Here is a 25,182-nt window from a genome sequence, read left to right as displayed (position 1 = left end):
GGTGAGAACGTCAAATGGAACAGCAACTTTGGAAAACACTCTGGCAGTTCCTCAAAAGGTTAAACCTGGAGTTACCATATGGCCCAGCAATTCCCCTCCTAAGCATATACACCCAAGAGAATTGAAAACATATGTTCACATAAAAACATGTACACAAATGTTTGTAGCAGCACTATTCCTAACAGCCAAAAAAGTGGAACGAACTTAAACGCCCATCAACTGATGAATGGAAAAAAGTGATATATCCAAAATGCAATATAATCCAACCACAAAAAAGGAAGTACCAGTACATGCTACAACATGAATGAACTTCAAAAACATCGTGCTAAGTGAAAACAGCCAGTCACAAATGACCACATATTGTATAATTCCATTTCTATGAAATGTCCAGAATAGGTAAATCCATAGGGGCAGAAAATAGATTAGTGGTTGCATCTGGCTGAAGGTCTGGGGGAAATGGAAGGAACTTGCTAAAAGTACAGAGTTTCTTTCTGGGATATGAAAATGCTCTAAAATTGTGGTTGGCGGACTTCCCCGGTAGCACAGTGGTTAACAATCTGCCTGCCAACGCAGGGGACACGGGTTCGAGCCCTGGTCCGGGAGATCCCACATGCCGTGGAGCAACTAAGCCCGTGTGCCACGACTACTGAGCCTGCAGCGGCTCCAGAGACTGAGAGCCACAACTACTGAGCCCATGTGCCTCGACTACTGAAGCCCGTGCGTCTAGAGCCCGTGCTCCACAACAAGAGAAACCACTGCAATGAGAAGCCCACTCACTGCAACGAAGAGTAGCGTCCACTCATTGCAACTAGAGAAAGCCCGTGTGCAGCAATGAAGACCCAACTCAGCCAAAAAATAAATTAATTAATCAAAAAAGAAAAAAATTTAAAAATAAAAAATTGTGGTTGGTGATGGTCACACAATACACTGAATGCCACTGAATTGTGCACTTTAAAAGGGGGAAGGAACACTGTATGGGACATGAATTATATCTCAGTAAAGCTGTTTTAAAATGAGTTCTATCTCACTAAGCATCAAAGAAATGAAATGAGAACAAAGAGACATCTTTCACCTATCAATATGACCAAGATAAAAAAAAATGGTATCAATGAGGGTACAGAGACAGCAATTTTCAGAGATTTTGGTGATAATGCAATTTAGTACAACTCTGGAAAGCAACATGTATCAAAAAGAAAAATGTGCATTTCTTTTGATCCAGTAGTTCTACTTCTTATAACTTATTATTAGGGAAGTAACCGGACTAGTGTGCTAAAATGTATGTACAAAGACAGCCACCACGCCTTGATTAAATCACTGAATACTGGAAAACTCCTAAATGCCTATCAAAGGTGGACTAATTAAAAAAAATTATGGCTACAGACCTCATGAAATCATATGCAGTCATGAAAAGTAAGGTGGACCTCAAGTGACCCCAGTCAAAGCCACATGGTACATAAGGGCCCAAAGCCAAGCCCTAACCAAATCCTTGACCCACCCAAAATTGTGAGATATAGCAAAATGATTGAGGCAAACGAAATTAGTAACAATAATAATGTAGACCTTCATGCTCTCATGAAAAGCTGTCTATAACATATTAAGCTACAAAGGAAAGTTATAAAATAGTACCATAAAGTCATTTGGTTTTTCTTTATTAACTTTATATTTTGTACCTGTTCTTAGAAAAACTTTGTTAAGATTATTTGGTGGTTAGCTCTGGGCAGGGGTGCGATTTTGTTTATAATTATGTATTGTTTGAACGTTTTACAAGTGTCCACTATTTTTATAAACAAAAAACATTCCACTTTGGGAGGGATCAGAAGAATCAGTAGAAAACAATGAACAATTAAATATAAAAAATAAAATTGTAGGGCTTCCCTGGTGGCACAGTGGTTGAGAGTCCGCCTGCCGATGCAGTGGACACAGGTTTGTGCCCCGGTCCAGGAAGATCCCACATGCCGCGGAGCGGCTGGGCCCGTGAACCGTGGCCGCTGAGCCTGCGCGTCCGGAGCCTGTGCTCTGCAACAGGAGAGGCCACAACAGTGAGAGGCCCACGTACCACAAAAAAATAAAAAATAAAAAAAAAATAAAATTGTAAAGGTACTAGAAAGTATTAAATGAATATTTTGTAATGCAAAAGTGGTAAAGGCCTTCATAAAAATATGTAAATAAAGCAGTGGTTCCTAACCAATCCCTAGTAAAACCTCTTCAAATACAGATTTCCCATTTGTCCCTCCCAGGGACTATGATTCACAAATCTGGGGCGGAGCCAGAGGCATTTCTATTTGTTAAAGTTCCACAGGGAGTGCTTTATTATATTTAGCTTTCTACTTTTTAAAGATTTTCCAAAATGAACATGTATGTACTTTTACAGTTAGAATAAAACAAAACATTTAAGAGCAAAAGGGCCACAGGTGATTGTGATGCAGCGGCAGCCATGCATAATGGAAAAGCGCCAGGGCCAGGCCACTGTAATAGCAACCAACAAACTAGGAAAAATATCTGAAACACACAAGACAAAGCAAATAACACTGCAGGTATTATTCTTTTTCCTCTCCTTGGCCAGTCTTTATTTCTCAAGGACTTTGTGCCAGGCTCTGTGTTCAGTGCCCAACAGCATCAGCTCATTTAATACCCACCCACCCACCCCCAAGGGAGGACTAACTCAGGGTCCAAAGTGGCACTGGGCAGTGGTGGAGAGGGGGATCTAGCAGTAGACTGCCCACCTTTTAACCCTCCTGCTGCCCACCTTGTCAGAGGGTTGCCCACCTTGCTTTATAAAGCATTCTAAGAGAATCTAACAGAAAAACTGGCCAAGGACAGGAACTAGGCAACTCAAAAAATAAAAGCATACTAAACGTAAGTACTTTAATTCTTACCAGTAATCAAGAAATGCAAATCAAAATAATAAGACACCATTTCCTCCTATCAAAGGACAGAGTGATAATCCCCAGCCTTGGGAGCACTGTGCGATACTAGTGACCTGGTTCGTGGCTTTTCTTGGAAGGCAATATAACAGTATCATTAAAGGCCTTAAAATGTATGAAATTTGCATTTCAGTAATTCCCATCAGATCACATGCAATTCCTAATCATGGAAGGGGGAGGTTACCACGGCGTGGGAGTCACACTGGTGCAATCGTGACCCCCCCACCCATGCCTGTCAGCATTTTGAACGATGAGAAACAGCAGATGAACACAAAGCACATGATCTAAGGGCTGTGGAGGGTACAGCCCACTCACCCCTTTTCAGTCTTTGCTAGATCTTTGCTCTTTGCATGTGTCACTTGTCACCATAACTCAACCGTCATTTACACCCCTGTCCATCACACGACCTTGAAACGCAAACATTTTATATTTATTGTGGTGTATTCCTTAATTTTTAAAGGAGTTTGATGTATTTTTATTAGGGTTGCGCTATTGTTACATAGGTTTGAGTAATCAGCACCAACCCCATTTTTTAAAATGCCCTTTATTCTATCCTAAGGATAGAATCACAGATATGCACAAGGAGTATGTATAATAAAGTTTACTCTGGCATTCTTTCTAGAAAAGGAAGTTATTTTCCATGAAGCGTCCAAGAACAGATTATAATGTCTGCAAAGGACTCTGTAATGCAAACAGTAAGAAGCAGACACTGACCAAGAAGAAGAGGGAATGAAAGTGCTTCCTCCTGCCACATAACCACTGCCCCCAATTCATGTCGGGCTGGATTCCTAGATATGGCCCTTCAGGATCAACCTGGCCCAGACATTCTACATTACTGATGGACTCCAGACCCACACTCCTCTGACATACTCCCCTGGCCCACCTGGAAACTTTACTTCTTCCCAACCTCCACTTAAAAGTCAGAAAATGACAAGAAAGCAAATACCAGGTGGGACAAAGCGTTGTTCTGCAATATTTGCTTGTTCTGATTCCCCCAGAAGGACCCTAGAACAGCTGGGTACACAAAGCTTTGCAGTCATAAAATAAAGAATATGCTCATTAAATGCAGAGCTATCAAACTAGGAAGAAGTGATAATCACCTGAGATGATAAAGATCAACTGGTAAGAAACCGAACATAGTTGTTTAGATAGAAGGAATAATGTTTCTGTGTTTTCTCCTTCTTGCTTGGTGTTTGTTGATTAAAAAAAATAAGATTACCTTCCAATTTAAGATTTAAATTCAATAGGGAAATAATTTAAAATGAGCAAGCTGGACCAGAATGATTTCTAAGCAATCTTCCAAATCAGAAATGCTGTGATTTCACAGCAGAAAACAAATGGCTAAGTCAAGAAAGAAAACTCGATGGGTGAGCCAGAGGGCCAAGGCACAGGACTGACAACTGGACAGACCCACTCTCTCCCCTGCCCTAAGGTCACTCCTTCCGACCCAGAGAGTCGGTCTGCCATGGAGGGCTGAGTGGTCAAATGCACCTGTGCAAAGAAACCCTAAAAGGTAAAAGCTGCTGAATCTATTCCAACAGCCAAGGTGACAGGCCAACCAGACCAGCAGGTCTTAACTGAGTTAAGGGGTCTTCACAGCATCAGGCCCATTCACCGAATGAGAATTACCAATCTACTAAAAACTTTTAAGGAATAATCTTCTTGACCATCAATATATACGAACATATTCTTCAAGAACATTTATTACAGTAAGTTTTGATAACTTGGCAAATTAATCATTTGACTGAAAAATTCGTTTTTGGTGACTTGAGCCTTAGGGCCATTTCAGATAATTGTGGAAAAAAGTAAAAAGAAGTTAGGGTAATTAGGGCTGCAAAAAGACTGTTGTGGTTCCTGGCTCTTCAGACACAGTATTGCACTTACATTTTTGGTAGCTACGACTATCTCCTTCCAGATCCATTAAATGTGCTATCTACTGAGTTCTTCTTCCTTTTAAAAAATATATTTTTTATTAAAATTTTTTTAAAATTTTTAATTCTTTTAATACAGTCTTTTAAGGTGTCTACTGAGGTCTTCTTAAAATGGTCACTTCATTTTCCAGAAACACCTGTATTTGCTGCTATCGAGCAGGCAGAAATTCCAACACTAGTATGTGGTGGGCGCAGCTTGTTTAGACATGAAGAACCTTCCTACTGAGTCTCTACTTTACATGAAGTGAGAGGGCTGAATGTCTCTGGAGATAATTTATGTTGTTTTACCCAGAAAGTTTCATTGAAGAAAAGGCTACGCTAATTAGACCCTAGAAAAGACACTGTTGGTTAATGGAAACTCATCTTGGAAAGAAGTTAAATGATCTTGATTGAGTACTTGCAATACGTACAGTTGGTTCCTAATATCAAAGAATACTGTTAATTTTTCTCCATTTATAGTTTCCTGATATTCGCAACACACCATATTTTGTGCTTAGTCTATGTTTCCCAGCTGATATTTATTACCAAAACAAAAGGGAATGAGTTAAAACAGTAGAAAGGATTTATACAGGTACTAATAAGAATTTTAGAACTAAAAGTTATTCTTCAAAGGCCTCACATACACATTTTCTCAGAGATCTTCAAGTTACAGGTGAAGGCAATAAGTTGAGAATACGAAAGGTAAACTCCTAAAATTACAAAAACACTTGGATGGCTAATAATTACTGGCAAGCGCTCACTTCCCAACCTTGTCCCCTGTTTTCCAATTCAATTACTGAGGCATAATTCATAGCCACAGAGTGATTTTATACAGAAACTGCTCTCACGGTGAAGAGCTGACAAGACTCTTCACTCGTCGTTTCCAGAGAAGGACGAGAGTGCCGGGAAGCACTCTCCCCAGTCCTAGGGTAGAGAGAAATACTAGACCACCAGTGATTTTAAATTCATGCTTGTGAAGTACAAGGAGCTAGTGGACAATGGTATGCGAACATCAGCATCTCCGCAGGGCAACTAAAACTGTGAGATGAGCCAATCAAAGACAACAACAAAGAGGAGACCCTTGGGTTCACAAAGTTCAATCAGTTCAAGTCTTGCTCCCTCAGTGATCAGAAACTGGACATGGAGGACAGAAAATCATAAGAGAATAAGACAGAAAAGGTGGAGGGAGACAGGGAAGCCTTCTGAAGTACTGAAGTGGACTCAAGACTAACAAAGTAGCCCACTCCACAGTGGGGCAGCCGGGCATCAGGTCACTGACACTGCAGGGGACAGTGGCTCTCAAAGACTAATCTACATCAAAATCACCGGAGGAGCTTATTTAAAGCTGCAGTTCCAGTGCAAAAGAAAGAACAAGTCCATCTATTTGGCAATTATCCTGAACCGCCTTACAGGGAAGTAGGTGGCATACACTGGAAAACTGAGAAAAAAACTAAAGTTTCACAAATAACAGTGACAGACAAGAACACAGATTCCTCACCCTCTTCTAAGGCATTCTGAACCAGGAGGGCAGGGTGGGGCCCAAGAATCAGTCCCACTGATGCAGTGGGTCCACTGACATGCTGAGAAACAGAGAGGACTAACCCCAAAACACACAGCTTGCCCTGGAAGAGCCGTAGCTAATGGCACTATCCCACATCTTTGTTATTCTGGCAGGACACAGAACACAGTTCTACAACCCTCCTCTGCATGGATAGTCAGTACTAGCGACACTTTCCTTCATTTTAGAGACATGAATCAGCAGCTGCCTGGGGGCCTCGTCCAAAGCCTCCAAGTTCAAATTCTCTGACACACGACCAAAATCCTAACACCATTCTCATGAGCTATTTTATTTTATTCTTCTGTGAGCAATTTTAATAAGCAGCACTGTTGATGATTTTCCTCCATTACAACTTTAAGAATGGCAAAGTCTCCATAATACAGTTCTTAGTTTTTCTCAAAACAACAACATAACAAAAAACCCCAACACGTATGAACTTTCTATTAGAAATAACCCTTGTAAAATAAGCTCAAAATGGACTAAAGACCTAAATGCAAGGCGAGACACTATAAAACTCTTAGAGGAAAACATAGGCAGAACACTCTATGACATAAATAACAGCAAGATCCTTTTTGACCCACCTCCTAGAGAAATGGAAATAAAACCAAAAATAAACAAATGGGACCTAATGAAACTTAAAAGCTTTCGCACAGCAAAGGAAACCATAAACAAGATGAAAAGACAACCCTCAGAACGGGAGAAATTATTTGCAAACGAAGCAACTGACAAAGGATTAATCTCCAAAATTTACAAGCAGCTCATGCTGCTCAATATCAAAAAAACAAACAACCCAATCCAAAAATGGGCAGAAGACCTAAATAGACATTTCTCCAAAGAAGATATACAGATTGCCAACAAACACACGAAAGGATGCTCAACATCACTAATCATTAGCGAAATGCAAATCAAAACTACAATGAGGTATCACCTCACACCGGTCAGAACGGCCATCATCAAAACATCTACAAACAATAAATGCTGGAGAGGGTGTGGAGAAAAGCGAACCCTCTTGTACTGTTGGTGGGAATGTAAATTGATACAGCCACTGTGGAGACCAGTACGGAGGTTCCTTAAAAAACTAAAAATAGAACTACCGTATGACCCAGCAACCCCACTACGGGGCATATATCCTGAGAAAACCATAACTCAAAAAGATTCATGTACCACAGTCTTCACTGTAGCTCTATTTACAATAGCCAGGACATGGAAGCAACTTAAGTGTCTATCGACAGATGAATAGATAAAGATGATGTGGCACATATATACAATGGAGTATTAGCCATAAAAAGAAACGAAAATGAGTTATCTGTATGTAGTGAGGTGGATGGACCTAGAGTCTGTCATACAGAGTGAAGTAAGTCAGAAAGAGAAAAACAAATACTGCATGCTAACACATATATATGGAATCTAAAAAACAGAAAAAAAGGTTCTGAAGAACCTAGAGGCAGGACAGGAATAAAGACGCAGACGTAGAGAATGGACTTGAGAACACGGAGAGGGGGAAGGGTAAGCTGGGACAAACTGAGAGAGTGACATGATATATACACTACCAAATGTAAAATCGATAGCTAGTGGGAAGCAGCCACATAGCACAGGGAGATCAGCTCGGTGCTTTGTGACCACCTAGAGGGATGGGATAGGGAGGGTGCGAGGGAGACGCAAGAGGGAGGAGATCTGAGGATATATGTGTATGTATGGCTGATTCACTTTGTTATAAAGCAGAAACTCACACACCATTGTAGAGCAATTATATTCCAATAAAGATGTTAAAAAAGAAAGAAAGAAAGAAAGAAAGAAAGAACCCTTGTAGGAGACCGCACTGGGGAGCCCCACAGGAGACTCTGTGAGAGAAACTGATGATGAGGCCCCTTTGGTCACCAAACTTTCTTAGATTAGATAAGCCCAAGATGTGTCCCACTTCGAAACAGTGCTCCTTTAAAACAATCCCAGACCCATCATGAAGGTCAGCAATGACCTAACTGACAAATCCAGTGCCAAATGATGTATTTCCCTCCTTCCTGCAAATGCTCCCTTGCTCTCCGTGTTATGACTTTTTCAGGTGAAAATGGCAAGAAGGGTAATGTCACCAAGGAATCAGGTGGCCTCCTCTTCCAGAGGACTGCCCTGAACAACTCTCCCCCACCCCACGCACTCTCATGCAAATCTCTCCTTCGAGAAGGCCCACATGGACCTTGAAGTCAGGCCACAAAAGACAACCCAACCTATACCCCTGCCCAAACCTGTTCTTGTCAGTAAAATTTACATAATTTTGAAATTTTTATATCCATGTGAGCTATCCTAGAAAACTGGATAGTGAATATATATTTAATAGTTGTCACTCTTATTAATTACAATTATGAACAAGTAACGTAGTTAGTACACATACTACGTCTTGTTAGACCTAAAACTTGTTTGTTTCTAAAATACATCCTGATTTCAAAGATTCTACAAATGTGAAAAAAATTTGCATCTTAGAATCATGAAATACAATGTAATAATATGGTAAAAGTTCTAAGAAGCTTCAAAAATCTGTAGAAAGTTAAGAAATTACAAATAAAATGGCCAAAGACACAGCTGCAACGAAATCCATGTGAAAATTTAGGGAAATGTGGTATTTGCTTTTGAATATTGTCCTGGGGATATATATGCCCTCAAAAGGACCCCATTTGCCATAGGGTCTCTGAACCTTTTGGAGCTCCAGGCAGCACATAGACCTTGGTGATCAACACGTCTCCATGACTACGGGCCACACTTAAGTCTCACGGAAGATGTTCCATGCTTCCTGACCGTCCCACAGATCCCCTGAATATTCCAGCGATGCTCTTTGGTCTTCATCTCACTCACCATCTCAGCAGCCACCATCTCTGCCTGTCCAAACGATCTCCTCTCTCAGCTTCAGTGACATCAGTCCCTTGCTGTCCCCTTTGCCAGTTCCTCCTCTGCCTGGTCTCTCTTCCTGTGCTCCCCTCTGAGCCACGGCATCCACTCCACAGCCCTTCTACCATAGCATGCTTACTGCCAGCTCCCGATGGATAGTGGTTGCCCTACTTGTATGTCTACCCATCTGCCTGGCCTCTTCACCTACACATCTCGCAATCATCTCAAGAGGAGCATGTCTAAAGTGGAATTACGAATGCCCTCCCCTTCATCTCCCTTCTCCCAGTCTGTTCCTCCGCTAGCTCTGTAAATGGTCCTGCCTCCCACCAAGTCATCTCACATGGTGACCCCACATATCCACTCTAGTGGCAAACCTCATCTGGTCTCCCGTCCCCTCTGTAATCAATGGCCTCCAGGCCCCCATCTCCGCTAGCCTAGAGCACTGCAGTGGCCACTGCCACCCATGGCCCTCCTTGAGACGGCTCCTGCCCAGCCCCCAATATCCACTTCACACCGCTTTCCTCTCACCCTTCCCACTGGACTTCTGCTGGCTCCTACACAAGCCAATGCTCTCCCAGTGCCCTGGGGTCTCCGCGGCTCCTGCTCATCCTTCCAATCTTGCCCTTAAAACCCCCTACTTGGTGCAGCCTTCTCTCTGATGGCTCCACCTAAGGAGGTCCCTGTGTCAACCTCAACCTCTCCGTGCTACTCAGACCTGTTAGGGCAGTTGGCATTTGTAATTATTTGTTTTCCATCACCACCACCCCCAATTTCACGAAAGAGGGGTGAGCTCTATGTAACTCACACCAGCACTCCAGATGCACCTGGGCTCAGATAAGGTGCTCAACAAATGAGACGAGTTAAAGGAATGGCCACATCCCCTCGCTTCCTGAGCACCACCAGTGCTGCGGGAATCCTCTAGGAGAGGAAACAAGCATGAGTCCCTCGGCCAGTGACCAAGTGTCAATCGTCCCACAGAGAGCTCAACCAGGGCACCAGGTGATTCGGTATCAGAGTCCTGAGCTCAACTGTTTGGCACACTGAACCTAGCTGGGCTTTAAAAGACCACTCCCCAAAGCATGACAAAAAACACAAATATGTTCAAGGCTCCAAATTTTTCTCCTTTATTAATTAAAGAAATCTAGATCTTTGGTAACTGCTCTCCCTCACTGTACAAAAATCTCTGGGCTCCAAGGGGCCAGAAACAATTTACAAAACTCAAGGAAGACAACAAAACATGTTTGAGGAACTGCAAATAAGCAATGTAAACACACCCCAAAGGGCTCGGAGCCACTAAAACATGACACCAGGACATACTGAAGGAGCTTTGGGCCTTGCAGACAAGAAGTTACATAGCCCTGAATGAACCGAAAGCCCTCAGACCCTCAGCCTCTTCATCTGTAAAATGGGAGGTGTAGTGATGTCTTTCAAGAGGCTGTCAAAAGAATAAGGTAAAACACAGTGTGAGAAAGCACTTAGAAAGATACTAGGCAAATTATGTGCACTTGCTGCCCTGCTTCTCTGTCAGTTCCCTCTGGTTCCTGTGCGCCCAATAGCGTGAAGGCCGTGGCTGGGTCACCTGGCCTGGTGAAGCCTGCCCCGAGCCCCGCGGTAAACGTCTGAGGACTTCACTCCAAAGGCACCAGCTGCGGATCTCTCCGAGAGTCCACCTGTGCCCCTGTGGAAAAGTGGTGGCTAGGCTCCCATACATCAAGATACTTCCCCAGTTCACCATGCGGGTAGCCTGATAAGGCCAAGGCGAGGGGAGAGGGGGAGAGAACTGGTTTTATCTATTAGATGTCACAGACAGAAGGATGAGATGTTACTGCTACTGCCTCCCCCAACCATTCCCCGGAGCAGGGGCTTTCAACTGGGGCCAACTATACGGGGGTCGGGGTAGAGGGCTGTGAGCATCGAGTGGGTGAAGGCCAGGGATATTGCTAAACATCCCACAATACACAGGATGGCCCCCACAACAGAGAAAGATCGCACCCCAAACGTCAACAGCGCCAAGGGAGAGAGAATCCTTCCCTAGCCCAAAGGGCTCCAGCCCAGGCACAGGTGGAGGCAACCAGAAGCCTCTTTCCAGTCTGGTCCGAACCTGCCCTTGACAAGCACACCACTCTCAGGAATTCAGTCCCCTGGAGCCGCAGAGGCAGGCAGAGGAACCTGTAGTGAAAGGATTCTGCCACTAAGTTGGGGGTAAAGGAGAAAGGATGAAAAAGTGGGCCTGGAGAAGATTTAAAAAAAGAAAAGGGAAGAAAATGTTAGGTCAGGGTTTCTCAGACTACAAAACACAGAATGTCCGTGAAAAGCAAACACTCTTACTCTGAAGCCAAAATGTGCTCCAGGTCACTGACCAAACCCAGGTGACAATCAACAGTACTGAAGTGCACGCTACTGCCCTCCCAGTGAGGACTGGAAAAGGAAAGGCAGGCGAGAACAGAAGAGCAGGGCTGGGGATCCTGGCCTGCTGCCCCCAGGGCTGACAGGAGCCACGTGAAGGGAGCAGTGGGCTTTGTTGTAAGTTCTGGGTCTGTATGGCCGGGAACAGGGCAATCCTGGCAACAAAATGTTACTGGAAGAAGAGAAGCAGATCCAGGCAAGTTACAGGGGGATGATCAGAAGAAGAAATAAAGAAGTAAAAACTGGAAGCAGCTTGAAAACAGATCTCATTGCTTGTACCCTTTCTTTTTAAAGAAGGAAGAATGTAGCAAACTGAGAGCGAATCTGATTAGGATACCTCAGTATCACTCCCTTTTCTGATTTTTTTTTTTTTTTGCTGCGTTGGGTCTTCGATGCTGTGCACAGGCCTTCTCTTGTTGTGGTGCACGGGCTTCTCACTGCAGTGACTTCTCTTGTTGCAGAGCACAGGCTCTAGGTGCATGGGCTTCAGTAGTTGTGGCTTGCGGGCTCTAGAGCGCAGGCTCAGCAGTTGTGGCGCACGGGCTTAGTTGCTCCGCGGCATGTGGGATCTTCTTGGACTAGGGCTCGAACCCGTGTCCCCTGCACTGGCAGGCAGATTCTTAACCACTGAGCCACCAGGGAAGCCCCTTTTTTTGATTTTTAACAAAAACAAAGAAAAAGAGATCCAACTCTTCCTGCTTCCAACAGCCGCAAAACTTCTAAGTACTGTAAGCAGTCAATTCCTTAGTTTTGGCAAATATACCAAGGTTATAGAAGATGTTAACATCAAGAGAAGCGGGTGATGGAGATACAGGAATTCTTGTCTGTATCTTTACAACAAATACTTCAAATTAAAGTTTTTTAAAAATCGAAAGACAAAAAGCAACTTTTTCTGAACATAATCCCCCAGCTTTCTTCTGAGTCTTCCCAAATCACTCTGCACAACTATGTGGATGGCAGCCCTGGCGGCGCAAGCCTAGGGGAGAGGACAGTGGCTGCTCCAGGCCCTGACCCATCGCTAAAGGCACATCAGAGACGCAGAAGCCATGTATGCACGGTGAGGTCCGACAAAAGAACACATTTACCCTTAGTGGCCGGAATTAAAAGAGATGCCATTTTGTGGCACAAAAGGAACCATTTTCCCATTAATAATCTGGGTTAGTTAGGTTGAGAGTTCCAAGGGTAGTTTCTATTTTACAGGTAGGAAATCTCAGGGAGAATGAAGACATGTGAAACCATCTGTCAAGTCAGACAGGACACACACATCTCACAGACAAGGTACAGTTCTCTGAAGATAAATGTCCTTCGTAACAGAAATGGATGGACTTCTACTGACAGCTTCAACCACTAACAGACAGGAAGTGTAAAAAAGCCCATCTCTCCAATTCTCTTGGCTCTACTGCTGAATCAAGAGGGTGACCTCTGGAGGAAAATCAAAATGACGCATGGACATGAACCCTCTCCCTCCACATAGGGACCTCGGGAAGACTAGCTGAATCATCTTAACTAGCCCCTTACGGGCAGCTCATCACAGAAAATTAAACTCACTGAGAGAGCGTATGCATGAGAAATACAGGTTATTTTCCTTTTACCCATGACGCACTTTTAGTTGCAGATCTTCACTGTCAGCACGATAAAATCCACACACCAAAGCACCCACTGGAGACCCACAGCCCTAAGATCAAGGGCAACTTACCATGTTTGGCACGTTGGTGACTGAAGCATTCTTGATGTCTGCAGCGAAGGGAGGCAAGCTATTGACCATGCTCTGCTTGCTGGGCAGCTGAGGGTTCACTCCAGGGGCTCCCATCTGCTGCCCTCCAGTTTGACTAAAGGGTTGTCCAAATGGACTTGTGTTACCAGTCATTCCCATCTGAAACAAAAAGAGCAACATCAGCCATCCTGACGCGACCACATATGAAAGGAAGAGCCTCAGAAATGCTCACTTTGACCCACTGAAGCAAAAATCATTATTTCCTGTAAAATCTTCATTTCAATTATAAATTAAAGGCTCATTCTCAGGGTTCACAATTAGGATTATGAACAGAGCAACTTGCTCAAACAGCTACAGACTAAAGGCAGGAGACTAGTGAAGCTGCTCCCAACAACCCCATCTGTCCCCTCCTCCTAAATATCATCCCAAGAGCCAGCACTTTTCCACCTTTACCCCTCAGCCATACTCCTCACGCCAAGTCCCCTACCCTGAGAGTGGCACTGACCCATTAAGATCATTTGGAAAACAAAACCTTCCAGAATAACTGACAAAGGGGAGCTCCTTCAGTTTAATCCTTAATTACTCTATAAGTAATTCGTTTCTTCCAGCTACCACCCCCCAATCAGATTTAAGTTTCCATTATTTCAAAATGCACAGCAGAAATACTGACAAAGAAATGATATAATGTCTGGGATCTGCTTTAAAACCTAGTGAGGCAAGGGGTAGTGTCAATGAAAAACGACTGGACAAACGTCGGTGACTCCTCACCAGGGGACAGGTGTGTGTGGGTGTTATACTAGCCCCTCTAATATTATACGTATTTGAAGTTTTCCATAATAAAGTCCTATTTTAATTACAGAGAAATAAAAGAAACTGTAGAGTAGATAAAGCCAAGAATGGAAAGGAGGAACCCCACCTATGCCGCGGGGTGGGGCAGCAACCAACCACAGGAGTCAGAGATCCCCTCCAGTCAAGAGACCCCGGCCAGGTTCCCGCCAGACCCCTCAGCTCTAATCTCCACATGCATGAATCCGGGAATCCCCACAGTGATGTCCTGCTGCTCAGCCACCCCCTCTGGAGAAGCAGAGTCTCATTACTAAGAGAGTGGCTTTTCTAGTCTGCCTGCTTTGCTCTCTCACGAAGTTGCAACAATCCATCTGCTGCCTACTGCCTGCTCTAGTTTTCTGGTGTCCTGGTGCATTTGATGTTTAGAAACTGGGAGGAAGGAGTCTCCTGAAGGGAAGAGCCCCCTTCCCTAGGGGAGAGAGTTTCCATTCAAGAAATCACAGCTCAGTTCTCTCCACCAACCTCACATGGTGACTGCACCAGCCCGTTCATGCTGGTTAACTCACGTTCCTTCTACGGACCTTTATCTCACCTGAAAGATGAGCGTCTTGCACAAGACAACTGCATTACTTCTTTCAGCTCTAAAATTCTAGGCTGCAAACAAACAGATGCTCAACACAATCGACCCCTTCCTGCTGAAATGTCCGCATAAAAACACAAATAAAACCAAACTACTGTAACCAAAAAGATCTTGTTCTGGCATTTTCATATGTACTGGTGGTTTCCACATATAGCCCTCACAGCGGTACTTCTCAAGTTTTTGAAAGTGAACACATTCTAGCTGCCACTTTTGCCTTATTTGCTTTACTCGAGTAAACTGAAACAAATTTAAGTTCAACTGAAATTCAAAGTGAACTTGAGAAAACTGAAACAAAAACAAACTCTTTACGAAGCCCACCAAGTAGGCTCAACTCTGAATTCAGATGATTTAATCAAGGTGAGACTTAATCAGCAAACTTTTAACATAAAGGACATTTCTGATTCTCAACTAGGTTCCTTCAGTTGTTATCTGAAACTCAGAAGAACTGAAGCAAAAACCTGTATTTTCAGGAAGTGTTACACTAAATTAACTCCACGTAATGATTACTTTTTGTAGAATTCTGCATAAACTCAAACACTGCTCTCAGAGCCCCAAGAATCTGGGGAAAAAACATGGTTATAATTTCCATTTCCTAAATTTCATTTAAAATTTCTCTACTTAGGACCAAACATGTCAGAAGACACATGCATCAATTGACCCTCCATGAATCCGTGCTCACAGTCAGCCAGCGTTTACCTAGCGCCTGCTATGAACCAAGCCCGGTTCAGAACACATTCAGATGCAATTTTCCTACTTGTCATAGAGCTTGCTCCATGTAACCACCAATCTGATAAACAAGAAAAATCAATGTTGTTTTGGAAGTTTCTAGTACTGATGAATCAAAGTGGATGGCAGCTGGGGGGTGGGAAAGGAGAGGCAACTGTCCTTCCACTGATGCCAACTGTCCAAGGCAGTCAGCCCTTTGGTGTAGAGAGGGACATAAATACCAAGAGGTCAAAGAGCTTCCAAAGGGGACCTGTGCAGCTCAAAGTTCATCAGCCCTGTTAAAAACGTCTAAGGCTCTGCGAATATTGGGACGGTGTTCACATGATCACCTTGCCAGGGTGAAAACTGGGTGGGTGTGTGGCCTGGTCAGTTGGCTACTACTTGCCTGGTAAGCCTCTGGGACAAAGCACCGAAGTGCTGTGGACACTGACAGATTTTATCAGGAAATCTGTTCTCACCTTTTCTTCTTGGCCATTCCAGAGTGAAGGAAACCTCTCAACATGGTTTCAATTCTCATGGGACAAGAACCAAGGTAAAGTCAAAGATCACAGACAGCAGGTAAGGAATGGCCAGCTCACAGGAGGCTATGTGTCTAAAAAAAAATTGGGGAAAATCCCACCCTCAGCCTATGACAACACATTCCAAGGATGAACCAAAGCAAGCCACAGCCACCTTCGGGATCAGGCTCCAAGGTCAAGGACCAACTCCCTGGTCCAGGGCCAGTCCCTCCTTAACATCAGAGCTAACAGAGGCCTAGGTAAGGACAGTCCTCTAACAGGCCACCCAGCCACATCAGCCAACTAGGCCCCGTGGTTCCAACTACCCCCTGGCAGAGCCTGGTAGAACCGGAAGGCTGCTCCAGTCCTAGCCTGCAGTTTTGAGTAAAAGCCCTTCACTTCTAGAGATTTCTAGATTTCTGATTTCCTGTCTGTATCTCTTCTCCTTTGATCAGATCAAACATTCCCAAGTCTAGCTAACACATGTTTTTTTTAGCACCAACGTGTTCTTTAGCTCATGATGAAATAGTATAAATCGAGATGTTTCTCTAACTCCAATTAATAAAATCAACGTATTTAATTTCCCAACAGTTACTTGATAGCAATATAGTAAACTTTATTTTCTTTTGTCTTTTCTTTTTTTTTTTGCGGCACGCGGGCCTCTCACTGCTGTGGCCTCTCCCGCTGCAGAGCGCAGGTCCCGGACACGCAGGCTCAGCGGCCATGGCTCATGGGCCCAGCCGCTCCGCGGCATATGGGATCCTCCCGGACCGGGGCTCGAAGCCCCAGTAAACTTTATTTTCAACTGAAGTTTATCAGATTTTGGTTTAAGGCTGCTACAGAACCAGCACACAATCTTTTCAATAATATTCAAAAAGTAGAACAGCAGGGCTTCCCTGGTGGCCCAGTGGTTGGGAGTCCGCTTGCCGATGCAGGGGACACGGGTTAGTGCCCCAGTCTGGGAAGATCCCACATGCCGTGGAGTGGCTGGGCCCGTGAGCCATGGCCGCTGAGCCTGCGCTTCCGGAGCCTGTGCTCCGTGATGGGAGAGGCCACAGCAGTGAGAGGCCCGCGTACCGCAAAAAAAAAAAAAAAAAAAAGTAGAACAGCAGAAATAGGCAACTGTTCAGTTAATGGTGCAGTTTATATAAGAACAAATTAAAGCCTACAGAATAAATATTTATATTCTGCCTCATTCAGCAACAGCCTATACATGTTAAAATATCCTTTCACTCTATTCTTCCAGAGCCCTTTTAAGCATTTAATTCCAAGTTCAACCTTAGAAAATAGGAAAAGTTAAGTATGGTAAGTACTGAAAAAAAGGCAAGCTCCCCCATAAGAAAATCTAAATTAAACAATGCGTTATAGGTCTACCAAGTATCCCCATGAAAATGCATTCTTGTAACCAAGTGTATCAATCAATCATTTGAGAACCTACTTACTCTGTTGTTTGTCTATCACTTCAATGAGACAATAAAGACATGTAAACTACAGTCCCTGTGTACCAGGGAAGAACAAACTAGATAAGAAGGTAAAAAAGACAACCTCCCCCAAACCCCCCAAAACTAGTGCCAGATCCTGAGGCCTACCCCCTGCCCCAGGATGGGATTAGGTATTAGTCTTGGCATGACTCTAAAGCATGAGACCAGATGAGGAAACCTGTCTTTAGGGTTTAGCCCAAACAAACCTGAACAATGCCTACACAAGCCTCATTATGAAACAAAGGTAGTGTCCGCAGCAAATTCTGTTGATAGCACCTGGCCCACCAGTCAAAAACTGCTGAAGTTCTGAGCTGTTAGGCAAGAAGGTGAATGACAGACATCACAGAAGAGGGACAGAGTAGACGATGCTTCTCTACTCTGACAGACACATACTACAGATACGCTATGGAAGGTTCAAAACAGGACACGACTCTGTGGCAGTATCTGTCATAATAATATTTATGACAACCCATCCTAAATCTATCTTTGGCACAAAACCAGGATGAAACTTCTTGCCTTCCTGGAACATACATCTCCTCTGTGTCCTTGGGCCCCAGTACATAGTGGGTATCAATTAGTATTTGGGGAAAGAACCAAATAAATGAACACTCCAAGAGACCCACTGCATCATGCAGCCCACCCCTCGGAACAACAGAAACCCCAACATCAGCCCTGAGGGCAGGGGGGGGAAATCAAAGAACCGTGCCCCAGTCACAGAAGCCAAGCACAGATAAGGGTCACCACTGGGTGAAGCAGGCACTGGGAGTGGCAGCAGAACAGGCTCCTTTCTGTTTTCTAAACAGTCACCACGAGGATCTCAGCTACTAGCTGCAATGGACAGGCTGTCAGTCGACTGGCCTGTGCTCAAAGGTTGAGCACAAAGAGCATATGCACTCGGAGTTGGTTTTACAGGACAAATACGATTTTGTGCCCCATGACAGCACAGACGGGAGCCCGGCCTGGCTGTACAACAGGCACTCTGTGCTTACGTGCACTAGGCCAGCAAACCTTTGGCTTTGGTGCAAGGCCTCAGCCAGGCCCAAGCCCAGAGCTTCCCACTGGTGCACTGCGATAATGGTCCATCAGCCTCCATGGTCACCTGTGGCTGCAAACGGCCTCCTCTGCTGAGCTCAGTGTGGGACAAATATTTCACTTTCTACTTGTGTCATGATATGACAACTATCAACATAATAAGAGAACAAGTCGTGGGCTGCAAAAGAGCAGGGAGATTCTCTCCACCACACTGCACTAACCCGGAGAAGATCTCTACTACTTACCTAACTCATCTAATCAAATAAGGTAGTAACTGAAAACCCAAAGTACTAAGAAGGGGTGTTAAGGAGAAGTAACAATGATCATGTAAGTTTCTCCCCAGAATAGGTTTCTACAATAGTAGCAAGCCAAGTATTCCTTTTCTTGCTCTTTCTTAGGAAAATGGGACAGAGAAACACTTTCTTTGCAGTTAGGGCCACCACAGGTTGTAGCTCCTCTACCATCATCAGCAGCCCAAACTCCCTTGAGATGAGACAGTGGGCCTGGGCCTGCCTGGGCAGTCCATGGCAGGCAGGGGTGCCTGGGCAGAAACGTCTGTACACATTTTGTGTGATGTGCATTTTTGAGAGAAAAGGTCCATTATTAGATTCTCAAAAGGGGTCCTAAGATCCCCTAAAGATTAAGGATGCCTGCCCTTGGGGAAGGCAACTCCCTCTTCCTAGACCTCACACACCCCTGCCACATACGGGCCTTTTCCAGTAGCAGACTCCCATCCAGAGATGTCAACCACTAACGTAACAACGACCCTCACAAATGAAATCTCCCCAATTTCCATCTCCAAACATCCTCTTGAAATGCACACTCACAGGAAGGATCAGATCATAACTATTTTTGAGCTAAAAGCTTGATGGGGGACACACTGTGTGACCATTTGAGAATATAGGGAAAAGGAGGTAAGAGGGAAGATGCTCAGGACTGGAGCAGGACAGCCAGAAACACGCTTCCACTTCATGATTTTACTTAGAGTCCACCAGGGCTTCAGAAATGCTTCAAGTGGCAACAAGTGTTGAGTTTGATGTGGTTTCAATGAGCCCACTAAACACGCTTTTTCAAAAGCTGAATTCTTCAGCAGTTTCCTCACACCTTGATATACACTTAAAACCACACTACACAGCAGAGCAATCAGCGGAAGTACCGCTGTGTGTGTGTGTGCGTGTGTGCGTGTGTGTGTGTAACTGGTGTGACGCTGGTCAGGAAACAGAAAGAAAACAAAATACGGCCTTCAGCGATAAGCTTAGTAGGGACAATAAGACAGGTTAGAATTGTCAGCTGGAAGGCCTCAGAGAGTTATCTAGTTAAAATTTACACTCCGTCGGGCTTCCCTGGTGGCGCAGGGGTTCAGAGTCTGCCTGCCGACACAGGGGACACGGGTTCGTGCCCCGGTCCGGGAAGATCCCACGTGCCATGGAGCAGCTGGGCCCGTGAGCCATGGCCGCTAAGCCTGAGCGTCCGGAGCCTGTGCTCCGCAACGGGAGAGGCCACAACAGTGAGAGGCCTGCGTACCACAAAAAAAAAAAAAAAAAAAAATTTACACTCCGTAGATGAGGAAAGGGTGGCCCAGAAATCTGAGGAACACAACAAACCAGCTGGTGAACCTGCCGTGATGCTGGCCCTGCCCTGCCCCTCCTAGAGGCGCCACCGCCGCTGCAGGCTCGTTGCCCCCTCGCTTATTTAGGCAGAGCCTCAGCTCCTCCAGGAGCACCCGGAATTGCACTGCCCAGACTTGCACCGCCAAAAGGGACAGGCTCAGTCCACCAAGACCAGGCGTCAGCAAACTATGCCCCCAGGGCCAAAGCAGCCCAATGCCTGTTTTTGAAAAAACAAAACAAACAAAAGTTTTATTGGAACATAGCCACAAATAAGATTTCATTCTAAGAGACAGCAGAACGTTGTGGTTAAGTATGGAGGACCTGGTCTGCAGGTGGCTCTGCCACTTGCCAGCTGTGTGACCTTCGGCAATTTACTTAAACTTCTCTGTGCCTGAGCTTTATCACCTGTAAAGTGGAGATGATAGCACCTCCTCTCTTTGGGTTGTGTTAGAATTAAGTGGATTCACGAACATGAAGCACCAAGAAGAGTGACTGACATGTAGCAGGTGCTACAGGTGCTGGCTAGTATGTTATTATTTGGCTTTGGGGGGGGATTCATTTTACACTAGATGTAGTTTCTTTCCTAAGTATGCTTAGGGTACTAATTTAAAAACTGAACATTTTTCAGAGACTGTGTGATGGTGGAGTGGTTCAAACAGGTAGGATCAGAGGGAGAAGCCAGCTGGGATTACTGGCATTTGATTATGAGACATTTGCAGAGAAACATGAAATAAACTTGTGACAAAAACAATCTTGTGCATTCACCAGCTGTAGAAATACTTTTAACAGACAACTATGTTCAAATTGTCCTAGTAAATCACAAAGTTTCCAGTTTCACGCTAGATTGTTTTCCAGCTTAAAAAATAATTAATACTCAGAATGTTTACTTGGAACTTAAAATAGATCATAAGCTGTAAAAATATATGATCAAAATACCCTAGCCTAACCTTCCTGGGTTGAAAGTTAAATCAAAACATCGAAGAATTGAAGAAAGAACATTTTCACAAAAAAAGACATTGATGTGACTCCCACTTGCAAGCCGGCCACGACAAAGCAACAAATGTTCCATCTGATGTGGCTTCGACCTAACATAACAGCTTTATTAACCTGAAGTTTTTAGCATCTTTCTTCACATGCTGGTACACACATAAAACCACAAATTCATATAAAGTATGTAAAAACGACACAATTTAGGATGCCATGAGCAAAAAGCTGCCAAATAATTTAAGAGTCACAAGTATTCACTCTTTTCAATGACTAAGAAAAACAAACCAAAAAACAAAGCCAAAAAAAAAAAAAAAAAAAAAACCCAAAAAACCAAAACTACCCCAGAGTATGGCCATATCATTTGTAAAGCCAAAAGCATTTTCTCCTGGCAACCTAACATTGTTGGGAGAAAGCCAAGAAAAGCAGTTTTCATGGAAAGACATGGCTGTGTTCAGCTGTCTGCTATCACCCACTTGCTCTTGGAATCCTTCCAGTACCTCAACTTGGCAGATAAAGAGTAAGTAGAAATATGCAACAAATCACAATGCCAAAGCCATCGCCTGGCTGTCCAGTGTCACCTGGAGTAAGAGAATTGGGAATGAGGACCCTGGACATGTGAGCAGCCCCCCTCGCTGAACTCAACTCTCAGAAGGACGCCAGCTTTGAAAGCATTCAGGGAAATACACAGCCCCCAAGTCTGAACACTCTCCTTAGACTAATAAATTGCAACTGGAAGATGGGCAGAAGTATTTACTGACTTTCATGGTACTGCCCTTGGATGATATGTGGGCAGAATGTGACTTAGAAAGAACGGTGGAAACTCCTAAAAGGAAGGTGACAGGACAGCAGATCACTGCCAAGGCCTCAGGCCTCATTTGTAGTTGCCCAATTGTTCTAGAAACTTCTAGCAACAAAGGCAGTGCCCTAACACTGTTGGTATCCCTCACAAGTCACAAAAGTTGGACACACCAGCTCTCCAGGGTACAGTCTACATTAATTCACAAGCAAAAGCACCAGGCCAAGGTCAGTGGGGTAACTAATCCTGACTCTGCGGCTAATCAACCGCGTGACTGAGACAAACCTCTTGCTCCCTCTAAGTTTTAGTTCTCCTCAGCCGTGAGACACGAAGCATTTAGATGACCACTAGGTGATCTTTAAAGTTCCCTGTGACCCTGGACTTCCCTGGTGACTCAGTGTTAAGAATTCACCTGCCAATGCCAGGGTCATAGGTTCGAGCCCTGGTCCAGGAAGACTCTACATGCCACAGAGCAACTAAGCCCGCGTGCCACAACTATTGAACCTGCGCTCTAGAGCCTACGAGCCACAACTTCTGAGCCCACGTGCCACAACCACTGAAGCCCGTGCGTTTAGAGCCCGTGCTCCACAACAAGAGAAGCCACCGCAATGAGAAGTCCACTTGCCGCAACTAGAGAAAGCCCGCGTGCAGCAACGAAGACCCAACGCAGCCAAAAATAAATTAAAAAATTTATTTTAAAAAAGTTCTTTGTGATCCGAAAAGCCAGTGACTTTCTTGGTTTTAAACAATCAGCCCTTGAATTGTATGATGTCTGTACTCCTGGAAGGCCCAGCTACCCGTAATGAGAGGCAGATGGGGACTCGGATTCGTGTGGCCAAGTGCCGGCCCCTGGACTGTGAGGACCTCATTAAGTGTAGGCTCCCTGTGGGGTGGCCAGCGGCCCGTCCAGGAGACTGGGATTTTGTAGGGCGCTCCCTGCCACCCGCACTGCACAGGCCCCCACGCTTTCTACAGCTTCACATCCTCCACGCCATTTCCCAGATCGTGTTACAGGAAGTATCGCCAAGCCAAGGTGAGGGTGATAAAACTTAAATTGATTGCCTTCCCTAATTCTTCAAGTCCTAACATTTTTTAGGTGGGAAAGCAGCCTCTTTAGGATTGCATCAAAGCCAAGTGAAGGCAAGCCCACAGTGGCTATGGAGAAAGAGGAAAAGATGATAAAAGAGTAGGAGAGAAAAGGGAAAAAGAAGAAAGCACTTTATTTTATAAGGAATGAATCTGTAGAAAGATGAATTTTAATTTACACTGCAGCTCAGCTAAAGCACAATGGAACAGAAAGCCAAGTTGTTGTTTTTTTTTTTTTGCAGTACGCAGGCCTCTCACTGTTGTGGCCTCTCCCGTTGCGGAACACAGGGTCTGGACGTGCAGGCTCAGTGGCCATGGCTCACGGGCCCAGCCGCTCTGCGGCATGTGGGATCTTCCCGGACCAGGGCACAAACCCGTGTCCCCTGCATCGGCAGGCGGACTCTCAACCACTGCGCCACCAGGGAAGCCCCGAAAGCCAAGTTTTTAATAAACCTTATCCCGACCCTCTACAGGGCAGCTCTCTCCTGTTAGGCCAAGAATTACCCTACTCCATGGATTTACAATCCACTTGAAAAATGATGAAACAGATCAGGCAGAGGAGACAACAGAGGAACAAGGCGACGTCCACACAGATAATGCGTGAATTCAGGGGAAGGAGAGGTAAAGATGGGACCGAACAGGCAAAGAAGGTTGTAGGGAAGAGAGCCCATGATTATTTCTAGCAAAATTTAGAAGAGAAAGAAAGCTGACATTTAAGAGAATTTTTTTCTTCCTCTCCATTGGGGCAGGAAAACTAAACAAGTTCTTGTAACAGACAGGCGATCAGCTTCACTGCTGGGGCAGGAGGTGAGTCCCAGGACGCAGGGTGAGGACAGAAGCCCAGTGTTTTCTGGGGCCTCCTCGGCTGCAAGAACAGGAATGGAGAGGATAAAGTAAAGTCCCACCCAGCTTATTAAATGCCATAAATCTCAAACCATAAAACATACTCAAAGACATATCACTGTTTCAAATACATGTGGCTCTACTTCTAACCAAAAATTGAGTTGTGTAAAGTCCTAACAAAAATATACTTGGTATAGTAAAGTGTTCTTAGTCATGTCCACTGGTGCAGAGACATGGCTTTGAGGACACACAGAGGTACCTTAACACTCTACAGATGTTGCACCTCACTCCTGAAGATAATGTAAGTGAAAGCACTTGGAAAATGAAAGTGCAAAATCAATGTAAGGCAGTAGCGCTGGCATTAAAACAGTTCTTTTACTATAAAAACTCACCTATTACTGACAAGGGGAAAATGTTCCTTGTAAAACATTAACTTCTAAAAAAAAAGGATTAAAAAATATAATCCCCGTAACACATGCACACGTGTGCACACACATACACACAGAGCAAGGAAGACAGAACACCAAAATATTTACTAAAGGGTTTAGAGGTGTTTTTTATCTTTTAAACATTTTCTGTATTATTCAAATTCTCTGCATGAAACATTATTTTATCTAAGGAGGAAAAGTTATTATTTTTTTTTGAATTTTATTTATTTATTTATTCTTGGCTGCGTTGGGTCTTTGTTGCTGCACGCAGGCTTTCTCTAGGTGCAGAGGGCAGGGGCTACTCTTCGTTGCAGTGCATGGGGTTCTCGTTGCGGTGGCTTCTCTTGTTGCAGAGCACTGGCTCTAGGCACGCAGGCTTCAGTAGCTGTGGCTTGCGGGCTCTAGAGCACAGGCTCACTAGTTGTGGTGCACGGGCTTACTAGTTGTGGTGCACGGGCTTAGCTGCTCCATAGCATGTGGGATCTTCCCGGACCAGGACTCGAACCCGTGTCCCATGCATTGGCAGGCGGATTCTTAACCACTGCGTCACCAGGGAAGTCCCTATTATTTTTTTTAAAAATAAATTTATTTATTTATTTTTGGCTGCGTTGCATCTTCGTTGCTAAGCACAGGCTTTCTCTAGTTGCGGCGAGCGGGGGCTAGTCTTCATTGCAGTGCCTGTGCTTCTCCTGTTGCAGAGCATGGGCTCTAGGAGCACAGGCTCAGTAGTTGTGGTGCACGGGTTTAGTTGCTCTGCGGCATGTGGGATCTTCCTGGACCAGGGCTTGAACCCGTGTCCCCCTACATTGGCAGGTGGATTCTTAACCACTTCGCCACCAGGGAAGTCCCAAAAAGTTATTTTTAAAAGCCATTCTCTGCTC

The 25,182-nt window shown here is 44.6% G+C and overlaps 1 protein-coding gene across 3 annotated transcripts in view; it reads right to left on the bottom strand.

The window, feature by feature from the left end:
• CREBBP (CREB binding lysine acetyltransferase) overlaps positions 1-25,182 on the bottom strand; it is a 131,351-nt gene that overhangs the window by 59,719 nt on the left and 46,450 nt on the right. For all 3 annotated transcript variants that reach the window (XM_082670090.1, XM_082670091.1, XM_082670092.1), the window contains one exon: positions 13,372-13,548. In XM_082670090.1, the coding sequence (XP_082526216.1) occupies positions 13,372-13,548 (177 nt within the window). The remainder of the gene's footprint in view (positions 1-13,371; positions 13,549-25,182) is intronic.

The sequence above is a fragment of the Grampus griseus genome, assembly GCF_964374135.1.
Source record: "Grampus griseus genome assembly, chromosome: 14".
Taxonomy (NCBI): Eukaryota; Metazoa; Chordata; class Mammalia; order Artiodactyla; family Delphinidae; genus Grampus; species Grampus griseus.
This window is presented reverse-complemented; position numbering and strand designations above follow the sequence as displayed.